The sequence below is a fragment of the Schistocerca piceifrons genome, chromosome X (assembly GCF_021461385.2).
Source record: "Schistocerca piceifrons isolate TAMUIC-IGC-003096 chromosome X, iqSchPice1.1, whole genome shotgun sequence".
In the NCBI taxonomy this organism is placed as follows: domain Eukaryota; kingdom Metazoa; phylum Arthropoda; class Insecta; order Orthoptera; family Acrididae; genus Schistocerca; species Schistocerca piceifrons.
In genome coordinates, this window is record NC_060149.1 from 810,108,566 (window position 1) to 810,134,557 (window position 25,992).

The window sequence follows — 25,992 nt, forward strand, 5'->3', positions numbered from 1 at the left end:
ACCAAGCATCATCATCATCATCATCATCATCATCCACGCCATTACAGATCCCTGCTGACATGCAGGGTCCATTGATTCATGAGGTTGTCACTGTTTGCACGTTGTTCGGTCTTGAGGTCATACACAAAATCAGAGTGATAGTAATTGGTAATCGTCAACAAATCTCATTTCTTACTGAGAGGTAAACTGCCGAGAAGTGTGTAGATCAAGATGTTTTTCTAATTCTGACATTATGTCTCTGACGAATATTCTTTTACGTAATGTCAAGAGCATATAAACAATGAGAGAAAAAGTGTTCTTTTAGTTAAAGCAATACAGTCGTCTGGATAAAATTATTCGTTTCGATGCGTAATATATACAGATTTGTAGTTTGATAAAGCTGTTTGTTCCAGCATTACACAAGTAATGGTGTTACTGGTGTGTGTCATTAGCGAATGGAAAATAATGAGAGAAGAAGAACACTCAACTGACAAAATGGAACTCATTTACTTTGACATGTACAATCAGAAGGAATCCACGTACAGAGAAAATAAGAAGTTTCGACGCATTTAAATAGATTTATTTATTAACTCTTTCGGTACCAAACAAATTAATGTATTTATTAGCAAAGTAAAAAAGCAGAGATTACCGGCGAATCCGTCTGAAGAGAGGACCACGGTCACTGACATTACATCACACTGTTGTTAATGGAATGTGCAGCTACCAAGATGCATCTCATACTCATTCATTGGTCTCACGTTATTATCTCTCTTCCAGCGGTAAAATTCCAACGAGACATAGCCCTAATTCTCACAGGTGTGAAACGATGGGTATGTCTGCAAGCGAGTTACATTTATTCCTGCCGGTCGCTGTGGTCGAGCGGTTCTAGGCGCTTCAGTCCGGAACCGCGCGACTGCTAGGTCGCAGGTTCGAATCCTGCCTGGGGCATGGATGTGTGTGATGTCCGTAGGTTAGTTAGGTTTAAGTAGTTCTAAGTTCTAGGGGACTTTGACCTCAGATGTTAAGACTCATAGTGCTCAGAGCCATTTGAACCATTATACATTTATTCCTAGGCACAAAGGCATGCATGCACGCATGTCCGAAGAGTACAGGCACTGCTATTTAGTATTTATTCGTCAATACCAGGCTCTCGGCTATCAATAAATATGTCATTTCTGAACGGGAATATACTCAATCTACGAGTGCAGGTTGTGACGTACGGACGACGACACACGGAAGTCTGTGTCTGATTCTTGCACGGATAGCCGAAGTTGTTAAGGCGACCGCTGGCGTAAAGCGGGAAATGCGGGTTCGAGTACGGTCCGGCACGAATTTTCATTGTCGTCATTCCAGTATACAGCCGATGGTGGTTCATATTCACACCTGGGAATACATTTTCTACAAAGAATTGTATTACCGCACTGCATGATAAAATATTTGGTTTGTAATTAGCCGCGTACTAAAAAAGTGCAACTCTATCATAAAGTTTTCGAGTATATTATGCAGTGGCTCCGGGTGTCGTGACTGACTGATCGCAGAACGTCATCAGCTAATCAGACTCTTGCACGTGACCATTCTGCGACACTTAGCGGGCTGCTTGCGAAGTTGAGAATTTAACACTATCTATTGAGCACAGGAGGAGACCAATACAGTGCACGTGAATTGTGGATCGCTCGTTGAAACTGCAGTAATTTGTTGCAGTTTACATTTTCTCGTCATATCCCAGATTTCTCTATTTCTTTCCATTTCAAAATGCCCTTCTGGAAGTCGGTATTTTTTTTTTAAGTGCGTGTAACACATTTGTTATTCTTTATTAGCTCGAACTAAGCGTACCTTCCTCTAATGCCCTTGGATGGAAACACTGTAAGCTGCTGGAGACAGGCGGGCGAAGGCAGCGACAGACATAATGCGAGATTGGCTAAGATAGGTTATCAGGCAGATAGCGGGCAGGTGACGGTCAGCGAGCAGTAGAAAGCGAGCGGGCGCGCAAGAAAGTCGTCGCAGCCGAGTGGAACATCGGCCGTCGCTTGCCCGCGCGGTGCCAACACTGTTCTCAGCTGTCTTCATGCGTTAGCACCGAAGCTGTCGAAGCCTTCCACAAGTGATTGCCTGTCAGGTGAGTGCGCTTTCTCTCTCTCTATGCACAGCAGTTTGGTGCTGCTGCTGGATTTATAAAAATGACATCTCTACCCAATCCACACTATTTGTTATCAAATCGAGCGGGTTTTGGTATGACTGGAAGCCAATAATTCAACTTAACTACGAGGAAAATGAATTTGCAATGTACAGAACTCCCTTTTGCTCACCTGAAACCGTAATTGGATGTGGTTCTCTTTCTGTGACCTTCGTTCGTTCTAATCTGCGTTATATAGTCACGATTATTCACTTCTCTCAGAAACAGCATATAACCTGGGCATTATTCACTTATCTCTTCATAATTTATTGCGAATGCTTCACCTTTACTTTTCAACTGTTATAAATGTATTATAATTTATTCCATAACGTACACATTTCTCAGGGGCAAAAATTTCCAGTCCCAGATCAAAATTATTATCACGTTTTATCAGTTGTAATAACCAGAGAAAATGAATTTAGAACATACGCGATGTAAATGAAAAAGTTGCTGATAAATGTAACTTCCTGATATTTAAATCCATTTTCCTAGGTACATATTGTGGTAGCTGCGTAGAAGCAGAGCAGGAACTAAAATTTTGCGCTGTTATGCACAGACCGAATTCAAGTACGCTTACTTTTTTCTCTATTTGGGTAGGACGTGAGTCATTCCATACGACCAAAAATTGATGTATTGTTTACAAAATTTAAAATTTCCATTAGAATATATACCCCATGGAACATTTGACACCGGCCGCTGTGGCCGAGCGGCTCTACGCGCTACAGTCTGGAACCGCGCTGCTGCTACGGTCGCAGGTTCGAGTCCTGTCTCGGGCATGGATGTGTGTGACGTCGTTAGGTTCGTTAGGTTTAAGTAGTTCTACGTCTAGGGGACTGATGACCTCAGATGTTAAGACCCATAGTGCTTAGAGCCATTTATTTTTGGAAATTTGTCCCATGGAACTGAAAGCGGAAAACTATTTCTAAATGGGCTTAAGAGTACCTATGTTGCATATTCTACTTCACATATAAAAACCTTTCTAAGATTACGTATTCTAAACCTAATATACCACACATTTTCACAAATTTGCACTTGTACGTGAGGTCTATGCGATATTCTCGCCCTCCAAAAGCAATTACCCAAAACCGTGAGTCAAATTACGCAGCAGAACCAAAATAAAGATCTTGATGGATGTTGTAACATACCCTATCTGATAAAGTGTCATGTTTAAAATTATATTCTGCCATAAAATGTTTGTATCCCTTCGTGCTACTTCAATTCTGTTTGAGGTTTTGATGACTTTTATTATTATGGTGTTAACTATAATTTGACATTCAATGTTATCATTTACAGTAGGAAATAATATGCAAACAATCGAAATCTAAGAGGTAATATTGTCACGTTTGGTCTTACTATCCAGTAATTTCTCCACTGTACATGTCCTTGCAAACACCAAAGCTTTCTGTATGAACCTTTAGAGTTCTGTTGCTATTTCCAGTTTCCTCGGAGCTTCAAACACAGTGTGAGGTGTGACCACGCTGCTTGAAATTAATGTCGATATAGTATGATCACATTAACGCCCTATTATCTCTGTACAGGCTCTACAAATTCCGTATACTTATTGTACTTTCTACTAATACTGTGGTTCTTTTGCAGTGCACTTCAAATAGTTTTCTGTCAACATTAATTGACCTTGTACAGCCAGCAAGAAAGCCTCGATCACTGGAAATATGATTACGAAATTCAACCAGTAGTACGATCCTTCTGCGTCGCTCTTTTGTTGTTGATTTCATTATCATGTTGTCGATGTAAAAGACTTGTTATCCACGCATTCATTTCCTTGCTATCGCTACAGACGTTTCGAGTTTCTGGCTGGCTGAGATGCGCGGATATTAAATTATCTGTCTGATATTTCGCGTTGTGCAATGTTGCCGAAACTTATTATTTCTGTTATTATTTTAAGCTAACCAGGAAATTAGATTGTTTCGTGGCGTCGACCCTGAAGTCAAAAGAAACGAATTACTGGTTCACTTATGTAAGACGAGGAACTAAATCAGCTTGGTCTTGTTGAACGATCCATCCATCATCCGCCTGAAGGGATTTAGACAAATAATGGAAAATCCCGAAATAGGTGGAATGGACAGAGACATGAAACCAAGCACTCTCAAACACAAGCCCAGCACTTCAAATGCTGTGCTTTTTTTCCTTATCACAATTTTTGACCTGCCGAGGTCAGTTTCATTAGTTATAGTATTATTTCGTTCGACAGAACATTACCTCGCTGAACAAGGATAGAGAAAGAAATATCGGTGGCCTCGCAGAAAGATGGCTTAGCGGGAAAATAATACGGAAAAGCACTCGTAAAATATGCTATGTTGGCTTACTGGATTCCAAGTCCTCTCTTGCTGAGAACAGTTTCGTTATTTTACAACTGTGTCACTTTGTTCGGACACCTGCTACGCCAACAAAAAGCAGACTTCACATCCTGGGCAACTTTTTTGCACAGCTGTAATCTCTTCGATGACCGAAGGTACTGCAGTAGTACGTCATTTATATCATTACGGATGGAAAGAAAAGTCAGAATTGTGGGTAACTTTGGTCTCAAACTCACTGTAGTTGGCTCGGGCCTCATACCACTTTAGCAATCACATTTTAGTTGTGGAAAAACAAGATGAATTGCTTCCCACAGAACCTTGACCAAGATGCAAAAGATGCAAAACAGAATAGTTTAACCAAAAAAGGCTCATTGGTCTCTGAGAGCTTCTACGATGCGCAGGTTTTGCCTTTACAAGCACAAAGGGTTCTACGATATGATGTTGAGCATTTTGTTATCTACTTTACGTCAGCTGAATTTGCTTTGTACAAGACGCCTCGCAAAGTAAGCCGCGCGCACAGAGTACAGATAACGTGCGTTACTTTCCTTTAACGGATAAAGCTTCACAGCCATTACAAAGACGATAAAAGGTTTCATCAGACCACCATTATTCCTTTGAATGACCCAGAAATTAGTTTTGATGGGTGCCTAGAAGAGTAAGATACTCGTGGCGTTGTATCCACTTGATGATTTTAATTAATTAATTCGGTTGTAACGTGTCTTGAGCGGTATTCTGTAAAATTATTTCTCCAAGTAACTGTCGTCAATGTCATATCGAGCTTAAAAGTTTCATCTTCAGTCTTCTATAAATCTCAATCTAAATCTGACAATATCGTCGGCCAAGTAAGTTGCGCCGTGTAATATAAGTAAATATTTTCTAGATAAAGATATTAAAGTTACAGGTTCAGTGAAACAGGGTGTCAAATAACATTCTTACATTAAATAACAGTCTCCCACAGTTCCCGAATTAATATAGATATGTTGCTAAGAAGCAACGCTTAGGATAGTTTCACTTTGATTTACTGGCCCAAAGGTTTGGTAAACGAAGGAATTTTGACTCTGTCCTGCACCTGCAATTTTCTACTAATGCAGAAGCATATTAAGTAATAATATCCCAGACTGGTGAACTACTAATCACATTCACACTAACAAAGTAACTAAGAGGCATTACAATGCCTCTAAACTCGACGTAGTTTGCTAGTTGTCTTTCACATTATCTTTAGCAACAATTTCTGTCTGTTCCCCTGTCTGCTGCAGGTAGTCACTGCATGACCATTCGTAACCCAGGCCCATACAATGAAAATTGTGCGATACATATACAGACGTTTAGTCTATTTCTTCCCCTCGTATGATATGATAAAGTAAACAGTTTGTAAAATTTTTCAAAAAGGGCGCTGAGGCAGATCCAGCGAGTTGTTACTAAGGAAAGGGTAAGTCAAACTCAAGCAGGCGACAATCGGGAATGCAGACCTGTACGGCGATCGAACGAATACAAACTAAAAAAGATGCGTGTATCATTTCACCCTTACCAATACAGTTATGATATGAAAAGAAAAGCAGCATTCCCCATTAACCTCGTTGCACTGTTTATGTATCTGCTGTTTTTTTAAGATTCTGAAATTTACTCATCAACCTGGACGGATGTTTTAAATTAGGAAGCTCTGATGTGTTTCGTCTAGACAGGACCCTTCCTGAAAGATCAATGCACAGACCAGCTGGTGCTCTTCCTTCCAGTAAAGTGTCGTAATCCGTCAACAACTGAACAGCACTTCTCTAGTAAAATCAAGTTGTACTTCATCAGTTTGTGCTGGTGCTCTAATTTCTTCTTTCCGGAAACTTTTCATTTTGCCTTTAAGAACATCAATTCTCTATTGCAACCAAATGAAGAATATTTCAAATTTTTAACTCCTTCATTGCAAGGAGGATCTGCCCGGGCATAGAACTTTTCCTGCAATGCTTACGTTGTAATTGGTGAATTGTGCGAATTTTTTGTCACATTAACTACAATGCTTTCCTAAAATATTTAATAAGTTTTTCATTAACACAGCGTCGAAAGTTATTATTACATGTAATCTTTTTTACATAATCGTTTTTACACTATTGGTTCCATATGACCAGCTTATCATTTGTTTTTGATTTGCGACATTTAAACGAAATTTACAAATCGTATTATATCTCGGGAGGAAAAATTTCTATCACAAATTTTTCCATATGTTAACATTCTGTCTTCCGTTCGCCTACTCCTAACGAAGAAAACGGCTTTTGCTGCTATTCGTGTAGTTCTAGCATCTGTTTAGATCATTGAAACGAAAAAAAACACATGCTAATCAAATGGGCCTTCATTTAAGTAATGTATCATTATCTCTATTCTATGTGGTTTGTGGCTTCATGTATTTAGTAACGGAACTCTGTAGAGTACTGAAAATCTAAATTTGAAACGACTGCCCCAGCGCCCGCCGAAAGTGATATAGCGCATCGACGAGAGACATGAATCTGGGTGGTAAACTACAGGGGACGTTGAATAAGTAATGCAACACATTTTTTTTCTGAAAGCAGGTTGCTTTAATTCAGAATTCCAACACCATATTATTCCTCACTCTTTTGGCTACAGAACCCTATTTTTAAACATAATCTCCATTCAATGCGACGGTCTTACGCCACCCAACTGTGAGGGCCTGTATGCATGCTTGGTACCACTCTACTGGTCCACGTCGAAACCAATGTCCTATTGCATCAATAGCTTCGCCATCATCCACGTACTGCTTCACGCGGAGTGCATCCTTCACTGGGCCAAACTGCCTGGAGTTATGCGTTGTCGTGGAGAGGGAGACGCTCGTCTGCATTTTTATGACGACGAACAGGCTGGAGTACAACACTGCGTGAGTCACAGCTGTGTGTTGCCGACCGGCACGCCTGACATCGGACAGGTTTCTGCGACCTTGTTGCGATGACAGACGCCTCACCCAACGACTCACCGTGCTTTTGTAAACTGCCAGGTGGCAGACATTCTGTAAGCGCCTATGAATATCTGCGATGTTTTGGTTTTTCGCGAAAAGAAACGCGATAACAGCTCTCTGTTTGTAACACACCTCCGTTACAGACGCCATTTTGAAGGCTACGTATAGCGCAGCCATCTGTCGGAACTTCATGAAACTATAGGGGCTGATGACCAACACAAATTCCGTACTTTTTCAACCGAAATTGGCCGAATAAAAAAATGTGTTGCGTCACTTATTGAACGCCCCTCATAATTACACACTGTTAGTAGCTGCAAAGAAGTACTTCAAATACCTTTAATAATTTTAGAGTAACTACGCACACAATGGCCACAAAACTGAAGAACAGATGACTTAAATTATTTTTACCTGTTTGATTTGCATACACCGGTATCGCCATCTTCTGTTGCAAATTTATTAAACTTTATCATTTTGCGACTTCATATACATAGTGACTTAAATAATAAAATAATAATATGATGATGTCATGGTCTCCCTAAGTAGTGTGACAGCGTCATACAGAGTGTGCTTGGGCCCTATAGTTCAATTCTTTTATCTTGGCGGCTCGCGCATGCCCGCCCAGACGAGGGAGATTGCTGCGTTGCCAGTTGCACACGACGCACGCGCTAAGAGAAGCAGCGCCATAGTATAGCATAGTTCCCAAGCTTACGTTTAGGGGGGAGCGCGCAGTTCATGAAGTAAAGCCGCCACCGCCGCATTAACCCTTTCGCTGCTACAGAGACGTGATCGCCGCATTCGGCGCTGTGCGCGATTTTGTCACTGTACTGCTCCCCTGTGCTGACACATGGTGTTCCGACTGCTTTGACACTCCTATCATTCGATTCCACAAAAACTATTTGCCCCAAAAATTAGATTTTTACACATCTTCTTGACTGGTACCTTCCCCCAATAAATGACTTAATTTTGTTTCGATGTTCTACGCAGTTATTATGCAGCATTAAATATAGTAAACCATTGCATGAAATTTTGAAGAGTTTGCAGAGGTAAAAAAAGTCCATAGAGTATATTATCCGAATGGTCGATTTTAGTTGCCACAATGTTGAGAATGAAATGTGGACAAGATACCTAAATTTCATATAAAATTTACTGTATAACAATATCTCATTTAATTTAAGTACCACATAGGTGTTGTATGTAATATTGAGAAATATTCCGTCTTTCGCGACTGTAACAAAAGTTTTATTTACACCGGGCGCGTTTGGCTTTATTTTAAAGCACTTCAATCAATCAAAAGAAAGTAGACAAAATACATTAAACTAAACTGTGGACTTACAAAAACATTAGGACTTGAATATACCGTCTATCAGTGAAGTGCTCTGAGCTATGTCAAATATAATTTTTGTTTGTGGCACACACAAACAGCATTTATTTGCTGTAACACTGATTAGCCGACACAAACGTTGAATATTGTGTTACCGCAGCACAAAACTACGAAAGGTGACTTGGCAATGGAGGAGACAAAATACTGTCCACTGAAGATGCTTCAAAAGAGAGAAACACGTCTGGTCTAAATAAGTCGCTTATTACAGTTGCAGAAGAGGAATATATTTCAATACCATTGGTAAAACTGCGACTGTGGAACAAAAACAAGAAAGATAACATGAGTACCATTGTGTATGTGCCATACCTTTCATTGATTGAAGTGCTTTAAAATAAAGCCAAACGCGCCTGGTGTAAATAAAACTTTTATTAGTCGTGAAAGACGGAAAATTTCTCAATATTACATACGACACCTATCTGGTACTTAAATTAAATGAGATATTGTTATACAGTAAATTTTGTATGAAATTTAGGTATCTTGTCCACATTTCATTCTCAACATCGTGGCAACTAAAATCGACCATACGGAAAGTATACGCTATGGACTTTTACCTCTGCAAACTCTTCAAAATTTCGTGCAATGGTTTACTACATTTAATGCTGCACAATAACTGGGTTGAACATCGAAACAAAATTAAGTAATTTATGGGGGGAAGGTATCAGTCAAGAAGATGTGTAAAAATCAAATTTTAGGGCCAAATAGTTTTTGTGAAATCGAATGATAAGTGTGTCAAAGCAGTGGGAACACCATGTGTCTGCACAGGTGAGCAGTGCAGTGATGACAAAATCGCGCACAGCGCGGAATGCGGGGAGCACATGTCTGCAGCAGCGAAAGGGTTAATGAAGAGACAAAACACTAGAAATTTCAAAAAATTGCATTAAAACGAATAAAATCCGTGAAGTAAGACACTTCGATATTGTTTTTAAATAAAGAAAATATTGAGCACCGCCCCAAGTTTGAACTTGTCACCTTCCACTTACCAACCCAACGCCTTAACCATTACGCTAATGGAGCTCGTCTTACAAGTGAACTCCTTAAAGACTCTAACACGTCACGCAAAATACTGACAAACACTGTTGGTATGACTATGAATTACTCACACTTCGTCGAAGTACAATTTATTGCGAAAAAGCGGTTCGTGAGATTGATACAAACACCTTTCCTTGCTATCGCCTGAATTAGGAGTCTTATTGCTTGTTTGGTTTAATTAATTAATAGAATATGAAGCAATTGGTATAAAGAATGCTTTTTCCAAACTTTCTATAAAAGAAACTCTGCTATCAAGACATTGCTTTTGATCTATTACTTTATTTATGACTGAACGTTTCTAAAACTGAAGACACTTGTCCGTGCTCTGCTCTGCAGTCGAGATCTGGCAACGTCGTTCTCTGTTCATTGGCTGACTGTGTTTTGTGACGTAAGATGCGCAGAACGAACCTAAACTCGGCCGCCAACATAAATGACGCGCACTTTAGAAGGGCATTATCTCATAATATCGACCTAACTAATCACTGATAATCTGATAAACCTTGTAGCCTATCCACGGCTTCGTTCTCCTAGTTCAACATTTCCGATTCTTACGCATAATTAGCTAGCAGTTGAAACATCAAAACACAAAGAAGACAGTTTATTCGAGGTGCATCCGAAAAGTAAGTACCCGATGTTATTTCCTTTAAAGTAGACGTGTTTAGCAGGAATATTGATCATGCGCAACAGATCCATGACGTGACGTGCAGGCCGGACAGGTCCCACCTGGTGCCACTACCGAATGACGTCTGTTATTCGTTCTCCCTCCGCCTTCGAGGTTCGATCAGTGATAAGGCACAAAAAGTAACGCCCATCGAGATTCATCGTCAGCACTATCAGATCTCCTGGCAGAACATCATAAGCAAACAGATGGTGCGTCGCTGGTGTAAGCTTTTTCCCAAAGATCGTGAAAGTATCCATGATGAAGAGCGCAGCGAGCGACTGTCCTTCATCAATGATCACCTTGTTGACCTGGTGCGGCAGCGCATCCTGGACAACCGTCGCTTCACGACTATGGAGCTCAGTAGCATTTTACGAAGATATCGCGATCCTTTGTTGCATGAAATTGTCACTAAGCACCTGCTGTTCAAGAAACTGTGTGCCAGGGGATGCCGATAAATCTGACATCCCAGCACAAAATGAAGCGCTTTGGAGCAGCGCTGACGTTTCTGCGGCGGTATCATGATGACGGCGACGAGTGCCTCGACAGGATCCTCAAGGGCGACGAGGCACAAATTTCTCACTTGGCTCCGGAAATCAAGCAGCAGTCAATGCATTGGTGTCACAGTGGATCTCAGATCAAGACGAAATTCAGAGAGACTGTGTCGGTGTAAAAAGTAATGTGCACGGTGTTCTGGGATAGGAAGGGTATTCTGCTCATTGACTTCCTGCACAGAGGTGAAACAGTGAACGCTCACCGTTGCTGTGAAACGATGCGGAAACTGCAACGTGTCATTCAGAATAAGAGGTGTGGAATGCCTTCTGCAGTTGTTGTGCTGCTCCATGACAATGCTCGTCCCCGTACAGCTTGGCGCACACCAACTGTCCTGCAAAAGTTCAGCTGGGAGCTGTTTGATCATCCAGCATACAGTCGTAATCTTGCTCCTCCGGCCAGCGTTTTGACAATGACGAAGAGATGAAGACGACTGTCATACGCAGGTTCCATTTACAGACGGCAGACTTCTACAACACAGGAATACAAAAGTTGATCCCAGGTTATGACAAGAACCACTACTCTTTTAGTGACTATGTCGTAAAATAGCTGTACCTGTTGCCAGCAAAGTTTTTTATGTAACTATGTTGTCTTTATTTTAAAGAAATAGGGAAGCTAACTCTCTGGATACGTCTCGTACAAGGAAAGACTGAGTATTCACGTGACATACCTACAAGTTGAAGCGTGACAGCTGGCCGGGGTGGCCGAGCGGTTCTCGGCGCTACAGTCTGGAACCGCGCGACCGCTACGGTCGCACGTTCGAATCCAGCCTCGGGCATGGATGTGTGTGATGTCCTTAGGTTATTTAGGTTTAAGTAGTTCTAAGTTCTAGGGGACTGATGACCTTAGCAGTTAAGTCCCATAAGATTTCATAGACATTTGAACATTTTGCAACTGCAGTGCAAGTAACTGACAGGGCTTGGCTACTAGGTATCGCTTCCTGCACCCACAGTTTCCACCTAGCAGCCAAGCTCTTTCTGTTGCTTCCATTGCAGCTGCGTGCACAGGATAGTAGTTTATCACAGTTTTATTATGTTTTGAAGGTGGCATCCTCGGCTAAAAGCTTTTTGTGTGTTGTTTACTAATTTGAGAACACAGGCCCATCTTGTAGATCGAAACTCGTCATAAAATAAAGAAAAAAAATTGGCATCAAAGACTGTTTTCAGCTCAAAATATCTGCATTACCATCTATCAAACTTCACTGGCATATCTAGTAGAGAAGATATCCATTAGCAGCTAAATCAGGAGGTGAGTGATCTGTCACAGATTTGTTTAGCCAGATCGTCAAAGACACAGAAATAATCAACAAACTCTGTTGCAAGGCACTACAAGAAAGGAGTCGTGCAACGCAGAGAGGCAAATTCCGAGAGCCCACGTTCGAGTGCGAATCACAAACCATGTTGATTCGAATTAGAAGTTGGTTCAAATGGCTCTGAGCACTGTGGGACTTAACATCTGAGGTCATCAGCCCCTACAACTCAGAACTACTTAGACCTAAGTAACCTAAGAACATCACACACATCCATGTCCGAGGCAGGATCGAACCTGCGACCGTAACGGTCGCGCGATTCCAGACTGAGGCGCCTAGAACAGCTCGGTCACACATGCCGGCCAAATAGAAGTGAATGGGATTTAAATCTGTCTGGTCATCCCGACTCAGACGAAATTTACTGCTGCCGAATGTTTCCTTCGTTATCCTTTTGCAGCACTACTTATTAACCAGTAAAGCAATTTCCCTGGCTGGCACCTAAACGACGTTAAACTCTATCTCTCTCTTATCTAGATGTTATACTGTTTATTGTCACTGGTTGCCCTTCCCGTTGGCAAATCCCATTTAACCATAATAATAATGATAGTAATAATTATAATAACAACGAGTGTGAGATAAGTATCTTATGATAAAGAAAACACCACACCATAAAAAGGCGATATTTATGTCACATATTTTCGTCATTGTCATAAAAATGATAAATGTTTCAGTTCGTAACATCTTCATTTTTGGCATAGAATCAGAATCTGGTGGAAGAGCTACTATCGGATTTATCCATCGATATCACACAAGCGACTTTCAGGCAAAATGTCTCACCTGTACGGGAATATGTATAATGGACTTACGAGTATAGATTGTAGATGCATGGTGGACGACATGTGAAAGGTTGGGTCTGGCCTTGAGTCGTGCATAGATGGCTAAATATTAAGGCAGCCACTCGTGATAGGCGGCAAATCCTGGTTGGAGTCCCGGTCAGGCAGAAATTTTCAACGTTGTTATTCCATTCTACAGCTGATGGTTGTCCATATTCGCAATAACAAGTACATTTAATGTATAATACGAAAATACGTGAAATACATTGTATACTAGGTGGTTCATCTGCAAAGGAGTCCAAATATAGGACGTTAGTGCACCCTGTTCTTGAGTAAGAGTGTTTGGAATCCGTAGCAGGTCTGATTAAGGGAACACAACGAAGTAATTCAGTGGTGAATCGATACATTTATTACCGGTAGGTTCGCACAACTCGCAAATGTGACGGAGATGCTTTGGGAACTCAGATTGGAATCGCTGGAGGGAAGGTGAAATTCTTTTCGAGGAACACTAGTGAGAAAATTTACGGAACTGGCAATTGACGCTGATTTCAGAACGATTCTACTGCCAGAACCATACATTTCGCGTGAGGACCACGAAAATAGGCTACGAGAAATTAGTGTTCATACTGAGGTACATAGATAGTAATTTTTACCTAGCTGTACTTGTGAGTAGAACGGGAAAGGAAATGAGTAGTAGTGATACAGGGTACCCTCCGCCATGTGCCATACAGTGGTTTGCAGAGTACGTAGGTGCAGAATGTTAGAAGAACTTTTCCTGTGGTTCTCAAGAATACCTTCATGCTTTCTATGCACGGATTTAACAAGTGTTTTTGACTGAGTTTATGTTTTCACGCATAACCTCCAAAATCTACTTACAGATTTTGGGATCAGTTCGTTATTTATAAGTATACAGTAACGAGGTATCGAATTTTGATGGATACCATGCATGCGATTGTCTGTATCAGATTCGACTCTGTTTATTCGGCTTTAACTTTATCATCTTCCGTATCGGTAAAATTACGATCAGCGAGTAACCTAATATGTGATACTGATCTGTTTTCTGGCTTCATTGTAGGCAGATTCTCCTTTATATATTTCTTATTGTTGCATTATACACTACTGGCCACTAAAATTGCAACACCAAGAAGAACTGCAGATGATAAACGGGTATTCATTGGACAAATACATTATACTAGAACTGACATGTGATTACATTTTCACGCAATTTGGGTGCATAGATCCTGAGAAATCAGTACCCAGAACAACTACCTCTGGCCGTAATAACGGTCTTGATACGCCTGGGCATTGAGTCAAACAGAGCTTGGATGGCGTGTACAGGTACAGCTGCCCATGCAGCTTCAACACGGTACCACAGTTCATCAAGAGTAGTGACTGGCGTATTGTGACGAGCCAGTTGCTCTGTCACCATTGACCAGACGTTTTCAATTGATGAGAGATCTGGAGAATGTGCTGGCCAGGGCAACAGTCGAACACTTTCTGTATCCAGAAAGGCACGTACAGGACCTGCAACATGCGGTCGCGCATTATCCTTCTGAAATGTAGGGTTTCGCAGGGATCGAATGAAGGGTAAAGCCACGGGTCGTAACACATCTGAAATGTAACGTCCACTGTTCAAAGTGCCGTCAATGCTAACAAGAGGTGACCGAGACGTGTAACCAATGGCCCGCCATACCATCACGCCGGGTGATACGCCAGTATGGCGATGACGAATACACGCTTCCAATGTGCGTTCACCGCGATTTCGCCAGACACGGATGCGACCATCATGATGCTGTAAAGAGAACCTGGACTCATCCGAAAAAATGACGTTTTACCATTCGTGCACCCAGGTTCATCATCGAGTACACCATCGCAGGCGCTCCTGCCTGTGATGCAGCGTCAAAGGTAACCGCAGCCATGGTCTCAGAGCTGATAGTCCATGCTGCTGCAAACGTCGTCGAACAGTTCGTGCAGATGGTTGTTGTCTTGCAAACGTCCCCATCTGTTGACTCAGGGATCGAGACGTGGCTGCACGATCCGTTACAGCCGTGCGGATAAGATGCCTGTAATCTCGACTGCTAGTGATACGAGACCGTTGGGATCCAGCACGGCGTTCCGTATTACCCTGCGGAACCCACCGATTCCATATTCTGCTAACAGTCATTTGATCTCGACCAACGCGAGCAGCAATGTCACGATACGATAAACTGCAATCACGATAGGCTGCAATCCGACCTTTATCAAAGCCGGAAACGTGACGGTACGCATTTCTCCTCCTTACACGAGGCATCACAACAACGTTTCACCAGGCATCGCCAGTCACTGTTTGTGTATGAGAAATCGGTTGGAAACTTTCCTCGTGTCAGCACGTTGTAGGTGTCGCCACCGGCGCCAAACTTGTGTGAATGCTCTGAAAAGCTAATCATTTGCATATCACAGCATCTTGTTCCTGTCGGTTAAATTTCGCGTCTGTAGCACGTCATCTTTGTGGTGTAGCAATTTTAATGGCCAGTAGTGTAGTTACACATTTGGTGATCAGTTCGTTATTTGTACGTATGCAGTAAGGAGGTATCGAATTTTGATGCTATGCGATTGTCTGTACCAGATTCGGACCTGTTTGTTCGGTTTTAATTTTATCATCTTCCGTATCGATAAAATTACGATCAGCGACTAACCTAATAAGTGATACTGATTTGTTTTCTGGCTTCATTGTAGGTAGATTCTTCTTTATGTATTTCTTATTGTAGCAATATAGAAAATTAGGTGTTTCTTCCTTCACGGATGTGCTGAAATATTTGTCGTGTTCGTTTCAGTGAGCGCGATACCGGATGCCAGAGAAGGGAAAGATGGCAGACGACGAGTACGGGTACGAGCACCGCGACCCGCGCCTGCTGCAGAGCATCGAGTCGAGCCAGACGCTGCCGCAGGACGACGAAGGCGACGCCAGCGCCAATGCCAACGCGGACAGCGGAAGCGTGCGCTCTGACGCGGATGCGGACGCCACAGATGGCCTCTCCGCTTCCGGGCAGCGGCTGTCGTTCAGTTCGAGCACGGGCTCCACCGGCGCCGGACCGGACGACGACGACAGGCGCAGCTCGTTCGGTTCCGACCTGGGTGCGGCGACGCAGAAGCAGCAGCAAGAGCGCAAGGCGCGCCCGACTCCGCCGGCGCCCGCGCAGCGCAGCCGCAAGAAGATGTCCGCCGCCGCCAGCGACGCCGACGACGCCACCGTCAAGGAGGAGGACCTGCCGCAGAAGTTCCAGGTCAAGTACCTGGGCTTCCGCGACGCCAGCGGGCTCTGGGGCATCAAGCACACGCGCAAGCCGGTGGACGCGCTCGTGGCGGCTGCCAAGTCGCTCAAACAGGGCACCGTGCTGCCCATAGTCAACGTCACCGTCTCTATCGACGGGCTCACGATCACCGCCGACAAGAAGCACGACGACGTTATCGGGTTCTTCCCAGTGGACACCATCTCGTACGGCGTGCAGGACTTGGTGTACACGCGCGTCTTCTCCATGATAGTGGTGCGCGAGGTGACCGACAGCAAGTCGCAGCACCCGTTCGAGTGCCACGCGTTCGTCTGCGACAGCCGGTTCGGCGCCCGCAAGATCACGTACGCCCTCGCGGCCGCCTTCCAGGCCTACAGCCGGAGCGCTAAAGGCCAAGGCAAAGTGCCGCAGAAGCGCTTCGCCATCGACCTGCGAGTGCCGGAGCAAATTGTCGAAGTCGATCAGGAGATGCCCGACTCCGAAGCGTAAGCTGCCTATTACTTTCTCGTGAGGCCACTACCGCATCAGCACCTCAGAAACAATCTCCGATGCTACTATCGTACTGTTGTCACTTCTATGGTGGTGGAAAAGTGTGTATGGCGGGCATTACTGTGGAACTTGCCCCACTCTCACCCGGTTCCCACAGTTTGCCAAATCTACCGTGTGATTCGTTTCTAGAGTATAGTTTTGAGAGAAGACTGAATTAAATCATTTACATGGACAGTCTTTTCTAACTGATGTGCTTCAGTTATTGGAAACCCATCAAAACTGTAGTCTCAAATCGAACATACTCTCTGTTTTGCTGTACCCCATCCCTATTTTCTTTTGATTTACTTTACTTGAAGAAAGGTGATTACAAGTTAAATGTGCATCTTTCTTTGAAATTAGTAGCAGCACCAGAGGTTTCGGTCAGCCATTTCTACTCGTTAGATGCGAAATATGTAACTCAGTGCAATCATTACACCGCAGAACTTGAAAAGCTTCATTTGTAAATATCAGTAAACTCTGGGCCGTAATATTGGTGTTACGTAGTTTCACGTCTAAAATTCGTTTTTATGGTGACTCCATTATTAGTACAGCCAAGCAGTGCAGTGTCCATTGTAAAATTTGGTATGTCAACTACTTCAGAAATACACTCACATGAAAACAGACCCCCCCCCCCCAATAAATTTTAATACCTACACGACATTCATAATTTTAGCGCTAAATTAATGCCGTGCTTCCATACGAGATACATATTCTGTAACCTTTAAAAAAATTCAACAAACTTCTTCAGATATTTTCAAATTTCTGCACTCAGTGATACATAGAATCATGTGATATGACACTGCCGTAATATGTTTGTGACAAGACTCGAACGAGAAAGATACAATATTACAGTTTGTTCAGATGCTCTGCTCTTGATAACGAGTGTTGTATACAGCTACTGTCGAAGGAACGACACACGTTATCAGAACATCGTGTCGCTGATATAGGGCTTATACAACGGTCCCACAGTCTGTAACTTTACACGTGACTTTTACAGAGTGCACTTGAACTAAACAAATACATCTTGTTGTAGCAATAATTTAGGTGTACGGAACGCGAATATTTGAACTGTGAAATTGTTTAAAATTGTCGTGAGTAGGCTATTTTGCGTATTTCTTCATTACGAAGCAGATCATACTAATACCTATCAGCATGTATAAAGCTAGCTTCACAAAATATATATGTTCCTAAAATTTATGTACTTGCAAACAAAAACTTATTTAACATTATCGCTGCACCATGGACGTTCATTGAAGATGCTGACAAACTCTATAGTTTTATTTTGTTCACTTTTCATTGAATGTATCCGTGAATTTCAAATAAAAAGTATATGAATGCATTGGAATAACGACATGTGATTGTGATGATGCATGATTTAGAAGGATAATTTTGATACAGAGTACATGATGTGGAAAGACGAATACGTGGTGGATCGGAGACAGAGATACGATAAAATAGAAACTTAAAAAGTTTTAAAGGTGGTGTCAATAATTATTACTGTTTCTAAAACTTTTCTTAGGTGTCTGTCTACAACTGTTAAGTATTTTGAAAAAATCATATTTGCGCCAACAGTTTTACAAATAGATATTTCTTATCTACCGGTTTGAGTTATAAAAACTATCTTCACAGGAAAAAAATAGTATACATTGACGTGTATTGCTGTCTCCTATGATGATGGTTATTGTAACTGAAACCGATAGAGAATAAATATACAATTGTGCAGCTGATGGCGCTGATACGCTTTTATTGCTTTTTTTAATTTTATGCTTATATTTATTACTTCATCGACATCAGCTAGACTAATGAAGTGATTATTCTCGCAGCGCTGTTTTAACGTTTCCTAAACGCCTAATTATGTGCCTATTAAAAGTCTACATTTTTTTCACTCATTTCCCTCTTCCCTATCACTGGTGCCTTCCTTGACCACTGAAACGAAACTGAACGGTAATTTTTATTTTGCATACAGCATATACACGACTCATCATAATCGTATGGAACACGACAACTTGTCGTTCAAGCACACTGCTGCATGTGGAGTACTGCCAGGTAAGTATACTAAAGGGAGAAGAATGTTTTAATTTGGTAACGGTAGTAAACAATTTTGCTCTATGGTTTATATTAATTTTCACTTGACAATTTCATTTGTGAGGTAAAGTAAATTGTCGAGTATGAATAAATTTTGATCACCTTGCATAGACCTTTTTCTCTCTATAAGACTCTTATGCTGCTGTATAAGTGGCCAAAGATTTTTGTAGCAGCTTTGTTCATCTTTGTGTGAATCAAATAATGCTTTACTGAACGTAACGGTTGACATTTTTGTCTCTAATACTGTATTTGCGGTCTCCACTGTTCCTTTCAGATTGGGTTACTAGAGGCAAGTTTCATAACACAATAAATATACTACAGAGATTCAATCCATACGTCACACACACACACACACACAAACACACACACACCGAATGTTTACAAATGTTTATCAGTATTCATTATATGTTTGCTCCACGCTTTTGTGCCGCAGGCGTCTTGTATAAGAAATAAGTTACTCAGTGTATTATTCCAGATGCTTTTCTCAGTTCAAACAGGCAGATTTTCTTAAATTACTAATTTATTTGTCTTGAAACTGACAATGGCAGGTTATGGAAAGTTAATGAGCTTTGATTTTCGAGAGGGTTTTAAGTAAGTTTCACCCATTCTAAACTGTCATCTATACATTTAGTCAAATATTTTAAAATTTCATATTTAACAAGCTAATTGTGACGTACTACGTTTATCAATTATGGTATATCTAGATATATAAACACTGAATTGAAAGTTTGTGTGTTTTGGCTTGTTTATTTGTGTCCCTTGGTGCATCAGTATCCGTGAGCGGCTCTTTGCGTCTGTGAGTGTGTGTATATCCATGAGCGTCTCTTTACCTGTCTTTGTGTATATGTAAGTGTGTGTGCTGTTCAAATTTAAGGACGAATACAGGTGTGGGATAGCACTGAAAGTACCTTCCAAAACTCCTTTTTCCGATTATCTCTCTTACTGTTTGTTCACCAGCAGTACCCAGAAGAACTAATTCTCCGTGTTACACACCCAGCGTAGCAACATTCAAGCACCCAGTAACAACGAAAGTCTTATCAGCCGTTGTGGATTCGTGAAGAATGCCTGACAAATTGCAGAAAACTATCCGGACTGCCTACATTAATTTATTAATTATTGTAGAAAACGAAGTAAACCAACCGCCCATTACTCTAATAGATCCACCTACTGTAATGTCTTCAGCCGTCCGCTGTGGCCGAGCGGTTCTATGTGCTTCACTCCGGAAACGCTCGACTGATACGGTCGCAGGTTCGAATCCTGCCTCGGGCATGGATGTGTGTGATGTCTTTATGTTCGTTAGGTTTAAGTAGTTCTAAGTTCTAGGGGACTGATGACCTCAGATGTTACGTCCCATAGTGCTCAGAGCCATTTTTTTTATTTTGTAATGTCTACTTGCGCACTTCCCTTGTTTGCGGCTAGCGCTACGTACGAATGAAAGTTGCTTGCTAAACGTACTGTTATTACCAGAGTGTGTGGCTACATCTTCTCAAAAATTCTGGAAAATTCAATACAGAACGTTGAAGCATGCCTCTTTAGGCAGTTTGTAGTTTTAGTGTGTTCCGAAGAAGGCGTGGTTATCCGCGCCGAAACCTAGGTCAAGATCCGGTTTTAATTTGCAATCGAGGCTGATTCTTTATAATCTTTAAATTATTCAAGATTGCTGACGCGCTGCAATGTTAAACGTTCTCAAAATCTATAACTTTATTATGCTTGAAAAGAAGCTTTGTAATGAAGCAGCTTAATAGAAAGAAGTAGCCATAGAGTACGAACGTGAAAACAAAAATCATTAACAAGCAAAATTGAAAAATCTTGCATATTGTACTGAATATTATGTTAAACTCATACAAGCTTTTAATTTTTCCACTTTCGAATCATATAAAGGACCACAATTAAATATGTGAAAACGTGCGACATCTCTTTTTCTTTTGAACTGGTTCAGTTAACTTTTCTCTATCACACAGCCATTCATTAACCGGGTAAGAAATGAAAATCAGAGTATTAACTGACTTTACACAAAATTCCAGAGCCATTTGCCCGTTAATTTGTTGTAAAATTATGGAATACATTTTGCGCTACACCAGAAAAAAATTAAAATAAACACATGTGCCTCTGATAAAAGTCTCAAATGTTGTCACACGGCCCACTTCTGTACATTGCTTTGTGTAATAATTATACCTTTGGCTAAGATGGTGTGCAAAATCGTAATCATGATAAGACATTGGACAGGTTTTTGTGATGCGTTGGTATCAAATCACTGGTTGGTATCCTGAGTAAACTTCATTGCGGTTTTCCTAAATTGTTTCACATGTATGCCAAGATGGTTCCTCTGTGTCACCTCACGCACGTGCGTGATTTTTCTGTCACTGTAACAGTAATGTAACATGTAAAGAGTGCATCAATATCCGAGACGGGACAAAAGCCCAAACCCTCCGCATTCCAAGATGGCAGCACTGGCCCTGAGAATATGTGGGCACGATTCATTCGTTTATCTGGTCCCTCTGCGTTCGAGCAAGCGACAGATGCATTACTGGACATATGAGATAGGGAACAGATCGTTTGAGTCTTTGGTATGCTGTTCGCTCTGACACTAGGCAAAGACGTTACTATCTTTCGCGAGTCGACAAGTTTTGTCACACTCTTAGTTATGTATCAGTACTGTATTGGATGTTCTTAGATTATCATCTACTGACTCAGGGCAAACTTATTCAGCGCTCACAACAATCGTTGTAGCTTACAAACAATATTTATTCAAGATGGTGCAGTAGAAAATTTCTTATGACTCTGATCTGCTTACTGGTATCCAACTATTTCTCGCATTCAAATAACAAATACATCAATTCTGTGATTTCGCTCCTGCAGCTTCCACCACAGTAAGTTCACAGATTACATTTTAAACCAGGAATGATTCTTCGTTTAAACCTAAGATCAAGATATACTGAATATGGCGCTGGCTTCTTACGGCAGACGTACAGGAAAGTGCGACAAAGCTGTCTCACCACACATTTTCGTATGAACCTTGTTTTACAAAGTGCCGTCCCTCTAGCAAATGCAGACGTAGATCGTCCAGCAGTGCTGTTTCTTTTTGGTGGCCACTTTTGTCGAAATAACGTTTGAAAATTATTAACTATATTATAGCCCTTACATATTGCACTGAAAGTGATTATAGTCAGATGCGGAGCTCCTTCATTACCATGCATCATCAATGGCTCTGGTAATTTATCACAGCTTTCTCTTCCTCCTGTTTTCATCTACTTACCTGATAGTATCGGCATACGTTTGTAACAGACATCAGAGATTTAACTTTTTCGGCCTTTGCCATCATCATGGCAACAGTGTTTGTTAAACATGTAATGTATTTGTGTATTTCTTCTTTGAGCATCAACATAGTCTGCGTTCAGTATGTTCTTCGAAGGCGAAATCAAAATTCTCCAAGATCCGAGACATCGAACCCACTAATAAATTAAGATTCAACGTAACTGTTCCGTTAATCCACGAGATAAACCGTACTGTTTTGTTCCGACAATTATACCGTATCAATGAGACTGAAACTTTTGGTTTAAAAACATCATTATGAATACTTTCCGAGCGGTTCTAGGCGTTTCAGTCTAGAACCGCACGACCGCTGCGTTCGCAGGTTCGAATCCTGCCTCGGGCATGGATATGTGTAACGTTCTTAGGTTAGTTAGGTTTAAGTAGTTCTAAGTTCTAGGGGACTGATGACCTCAGATGTTAACTCCCATAGTGCTCAGAGCCATTCGAACCATGAACACTTTCATGAATATATTATGAGTTGCACAAAATGTGGAAACACCGCAAGAAATGCATGTTTGAACACAAAAGCGGATGTTACCCAAGCCTGCAGGATATCTTTGAGTACGAACGGCGCCTGTTCAATGTCCTCAATACGTTGCGAGTGTCAATCGTGATCAGAACAATGCTCTGTGTAGTTGTGAATGCATTACGTCGGACCTAAGTGAATTCGAACGTGGACAAACTATTGGGGCCCGTATGGTGGGTGGTTCCGCAATCAGGATAGCCGAAGTGTTTGGTGTCTCACGAGGCATCGTAAAGAAGATTTATACAGCGTACAGGAAAATCGCAAAAACATCATCCGCTAGGTCGCAACGCGGAAGAAAGTGAGTGTCGAGTAATCGTGACGGCCACTCATTGAAGAGGATTGTGACGAAAAATTGCCGGCCGGAGTGGCCGAGTGGTTCTAGGCGCTACAGTCTGGAACCGCGCGACCGCTACGGTCGTAGGTTCGAATCCTGCCTCGGGCATGGATGTGTGTGATGTCCTTAGGTTAGTTAGGTTTAAGTAGTTCTAAGTTCTAGGTGACTGATGACCTCAGAAGTTAAGTCCCATAGTGCTCAGAGCCATTTGAACCACTTGACGAAAAATTAAAGAAAGACAACTGCAAAAAGTTACTGCCACCAAAACAACAAGAAGGGAATCGCGGACGCGCTGGAATTCCAAAACCACTCAACAGTGATGCAAATGGCCGTAGCAGGAAAAAGTGGTGCCGAAGCCATAAAAGATGGACTATGGGGCAATGGAAGAATGTCATTTGGTCGGATGAGTCTTGTCTCACATTGTTTCCAACGTTTGGCTGAATTTACGTCCCAAGAGCGTAACATGGTGGGGGTTTGATAATAATTTGGACAGCCGTATTGCGATATTCCATTGGCCCCGTGGTTAAACTGCAAGGTCGCATTACTGCCAAGGGTTGTGTAACCATTTTGGCTGATCAGGTCCGTCACATGGTACAAATTTTGTCCACCCAACGGAGATGATGTGTTTCAAGACGACAGGGACCCTGTTGACACAGCTCCCATCGTTCAGACTGGTTTTGTGAGGACGGAGACGAACTGTCGCATATCACCCACCCACCACAGGCACTAGATCTCAGTATTACTGAGCCTTTGTCGTCTGCTTTGGAGAGAAAGGTGTGTAATCCCTATCCACCTCCATCATAGTTATGTGAACTTGCCACTATTTTGTAGGAAGACTGGTATAAATTACAATGAAATGAACACCCTTAGCTGCTTTCAGGCGTTGACATATGTCAACGGGGACAGATGAAACTGTGGGCCCCTACCGGGACTCCAACCCGGAATCTCCTGTTTATATGGCAGACGCAATATCCATCTGATCCACCGAGGACACAGAGGAGAGCGCGACTGCAGGGATTTATCTCTGGTACGCCTCCCGCGAAACCCACATTCTCAACGTACTGTCCCGCACTACATTCGTAGTGCCCCCGCCCATTATACTCATTACTCGCGGGGCGCTGCCAATTCCTGTAAGAGTTCGGGCACTGTTTGTGCATTCGCACAGAAGAAGAAGAAGGTCAAGTGGCCGGTGAGCCTTAACTATATATATTTCGCGGGAGGCGTTCCAGAGATAAATCCCTGCAGTCGCGCTATCTCCTGTGTCCTCGGTGGCTCAGATGAGTAATAAAAAAACTGAGTGAACGGATCAACGAACAACCTGAACGGGTGTCAACGGACGTCCGCCGCGAACAAATTCAACGAACAATATAGAAAAAAAAGATGGATAGAGCGTCTACCATGTAAGCAGGAGATCCCAGGTTCGAGTCCCGGTCGGATCACACATTTTCATCTGTCTCCGTTGACGTATGTCAACGCTTGAAAGCAGCTAAGTGTGTTCATTTCATTGTAATTTCATTCTAACGAGCTGCATGTACGAAAGAACAGATTCCATCTTAGTATATAGACTGGTATAAGATTCCCTTGAAAACCATACAGTACCTGGAATTATCCATTCCTAGGCGACTGGAAGCTGTTTCGAATGCGAACGGTTTACCTACAACGTATCAGGCATGGTAATGTTGGTGGTATTTCCATATTTTTGTCGACTTCCTGTACTTCCAAACAATCTTCTTATTCTATACAAAAAATGAGAACATACAGAACTATATCGCGTAGACTGTAACGAGGAAAGAGGAAATTCTGCAGCACTGACAAAAAGCTGAACCTCGACTTGTTGCGAGCGTTATCGTTTAGCAGAAACACTTCATGCGGTCTTCCCAGACATTACAACATTAGCTGCGTTATCAATAAATCTTGATAGCAATGGTTACATATCTGAGAATCGATGTCCGCAACATTACACATCTTTGTCTCGTCAAACGTGTAGCATTATCTCGTGGGGTTCGATGCCAAGTTTTACCGAGAGAACTACTTCTCTGTTATGTTGCTCTTGTGGTCTTTAGTTCACAGACTGGTCTGACTTAACACCTCTCCTTCCTGGTCTATCTGTGCGAGCGTCTTTATCTCAGCGTAACTACCGCAACGTACAACCACCTAAACCTGCTTATTGTATTCAAGCACTGGCCTCCCTCTACAATTTTTATCCCCATACAACCTTCCACTACCAAACTGACAATCTTTGATGCCTTAGGATATGTACTATCAATCGATCTCTTCTTTTAATCAAGGTATTCCGTACATTTCCCCCTCGATTCGCTTCAATACCTCCTCATTTGTTATTAGTTGGGTTGTTTGGGAGAAGAGACCAAACAGCGAGGTCATCGGTCTCATCGGATTAGGGAAGGATGGTGAAGGAAGTCAGCCGTGCCCTTTCAAAGGAACCACCCTGGCATTTGCCTGGAGCGATTTAGGAAAATCACGGAAAACCTAAATCAGGGTGGCCGGACACGGGGTTGAACCGTCGTCCTCCCGAGCGCGAGTCCAGTGTCTAACCACTGCGTCACCTCGCTCGGTCATTTGTTATTAGATCTAATTATGTACTTTTCAGAATTTTTCTATAACACAACATTTCAAACCCTTCTACTCTCTTCTTGTCTAAATTACCTATCGTCCACGTTTCACTTCCATACGGGCGGCACTCCAAACAAATACCCTCACAAAATATTTCTTAACTGTTACTTTTATATTAGATGCTAATAAATTCCTCTTTTCCATAAATGTTTTTCTTGTTGTTGACAGTTTGTATTTTATAT

At 42.0% G+C, this 25,992-nt stretch overlaps 1 protein-coding gene across 1 annotated transcript; it reads left to right on the forward strand.

The window, feature by feature from the left end:
• Positions 1-1,968: 1,968 nt before the first annotated feature.
• LOC124722720 lies at positions 1,969-18,242 on the forward strand. Its single transcript, XM_047247861.1, has 3 exons — positions 1,969-2,095; positions 15,939-16,088; positions 16,155-18,242. Exons 2-3 carry the CDS (start codon positions 15,954-15,956, stop codon positions 16,881-16,883), a joined length of 864 nt encoding a protein of 287 aa, XP_047103817.1. The 5' UTR covers positions 1,969-2,095; positions 15,939-15,953; the 3' UTR covers positions 16,884-18,242.
• Positions 18,243-25,992: the final 7,750 nt, after the last annotated feature.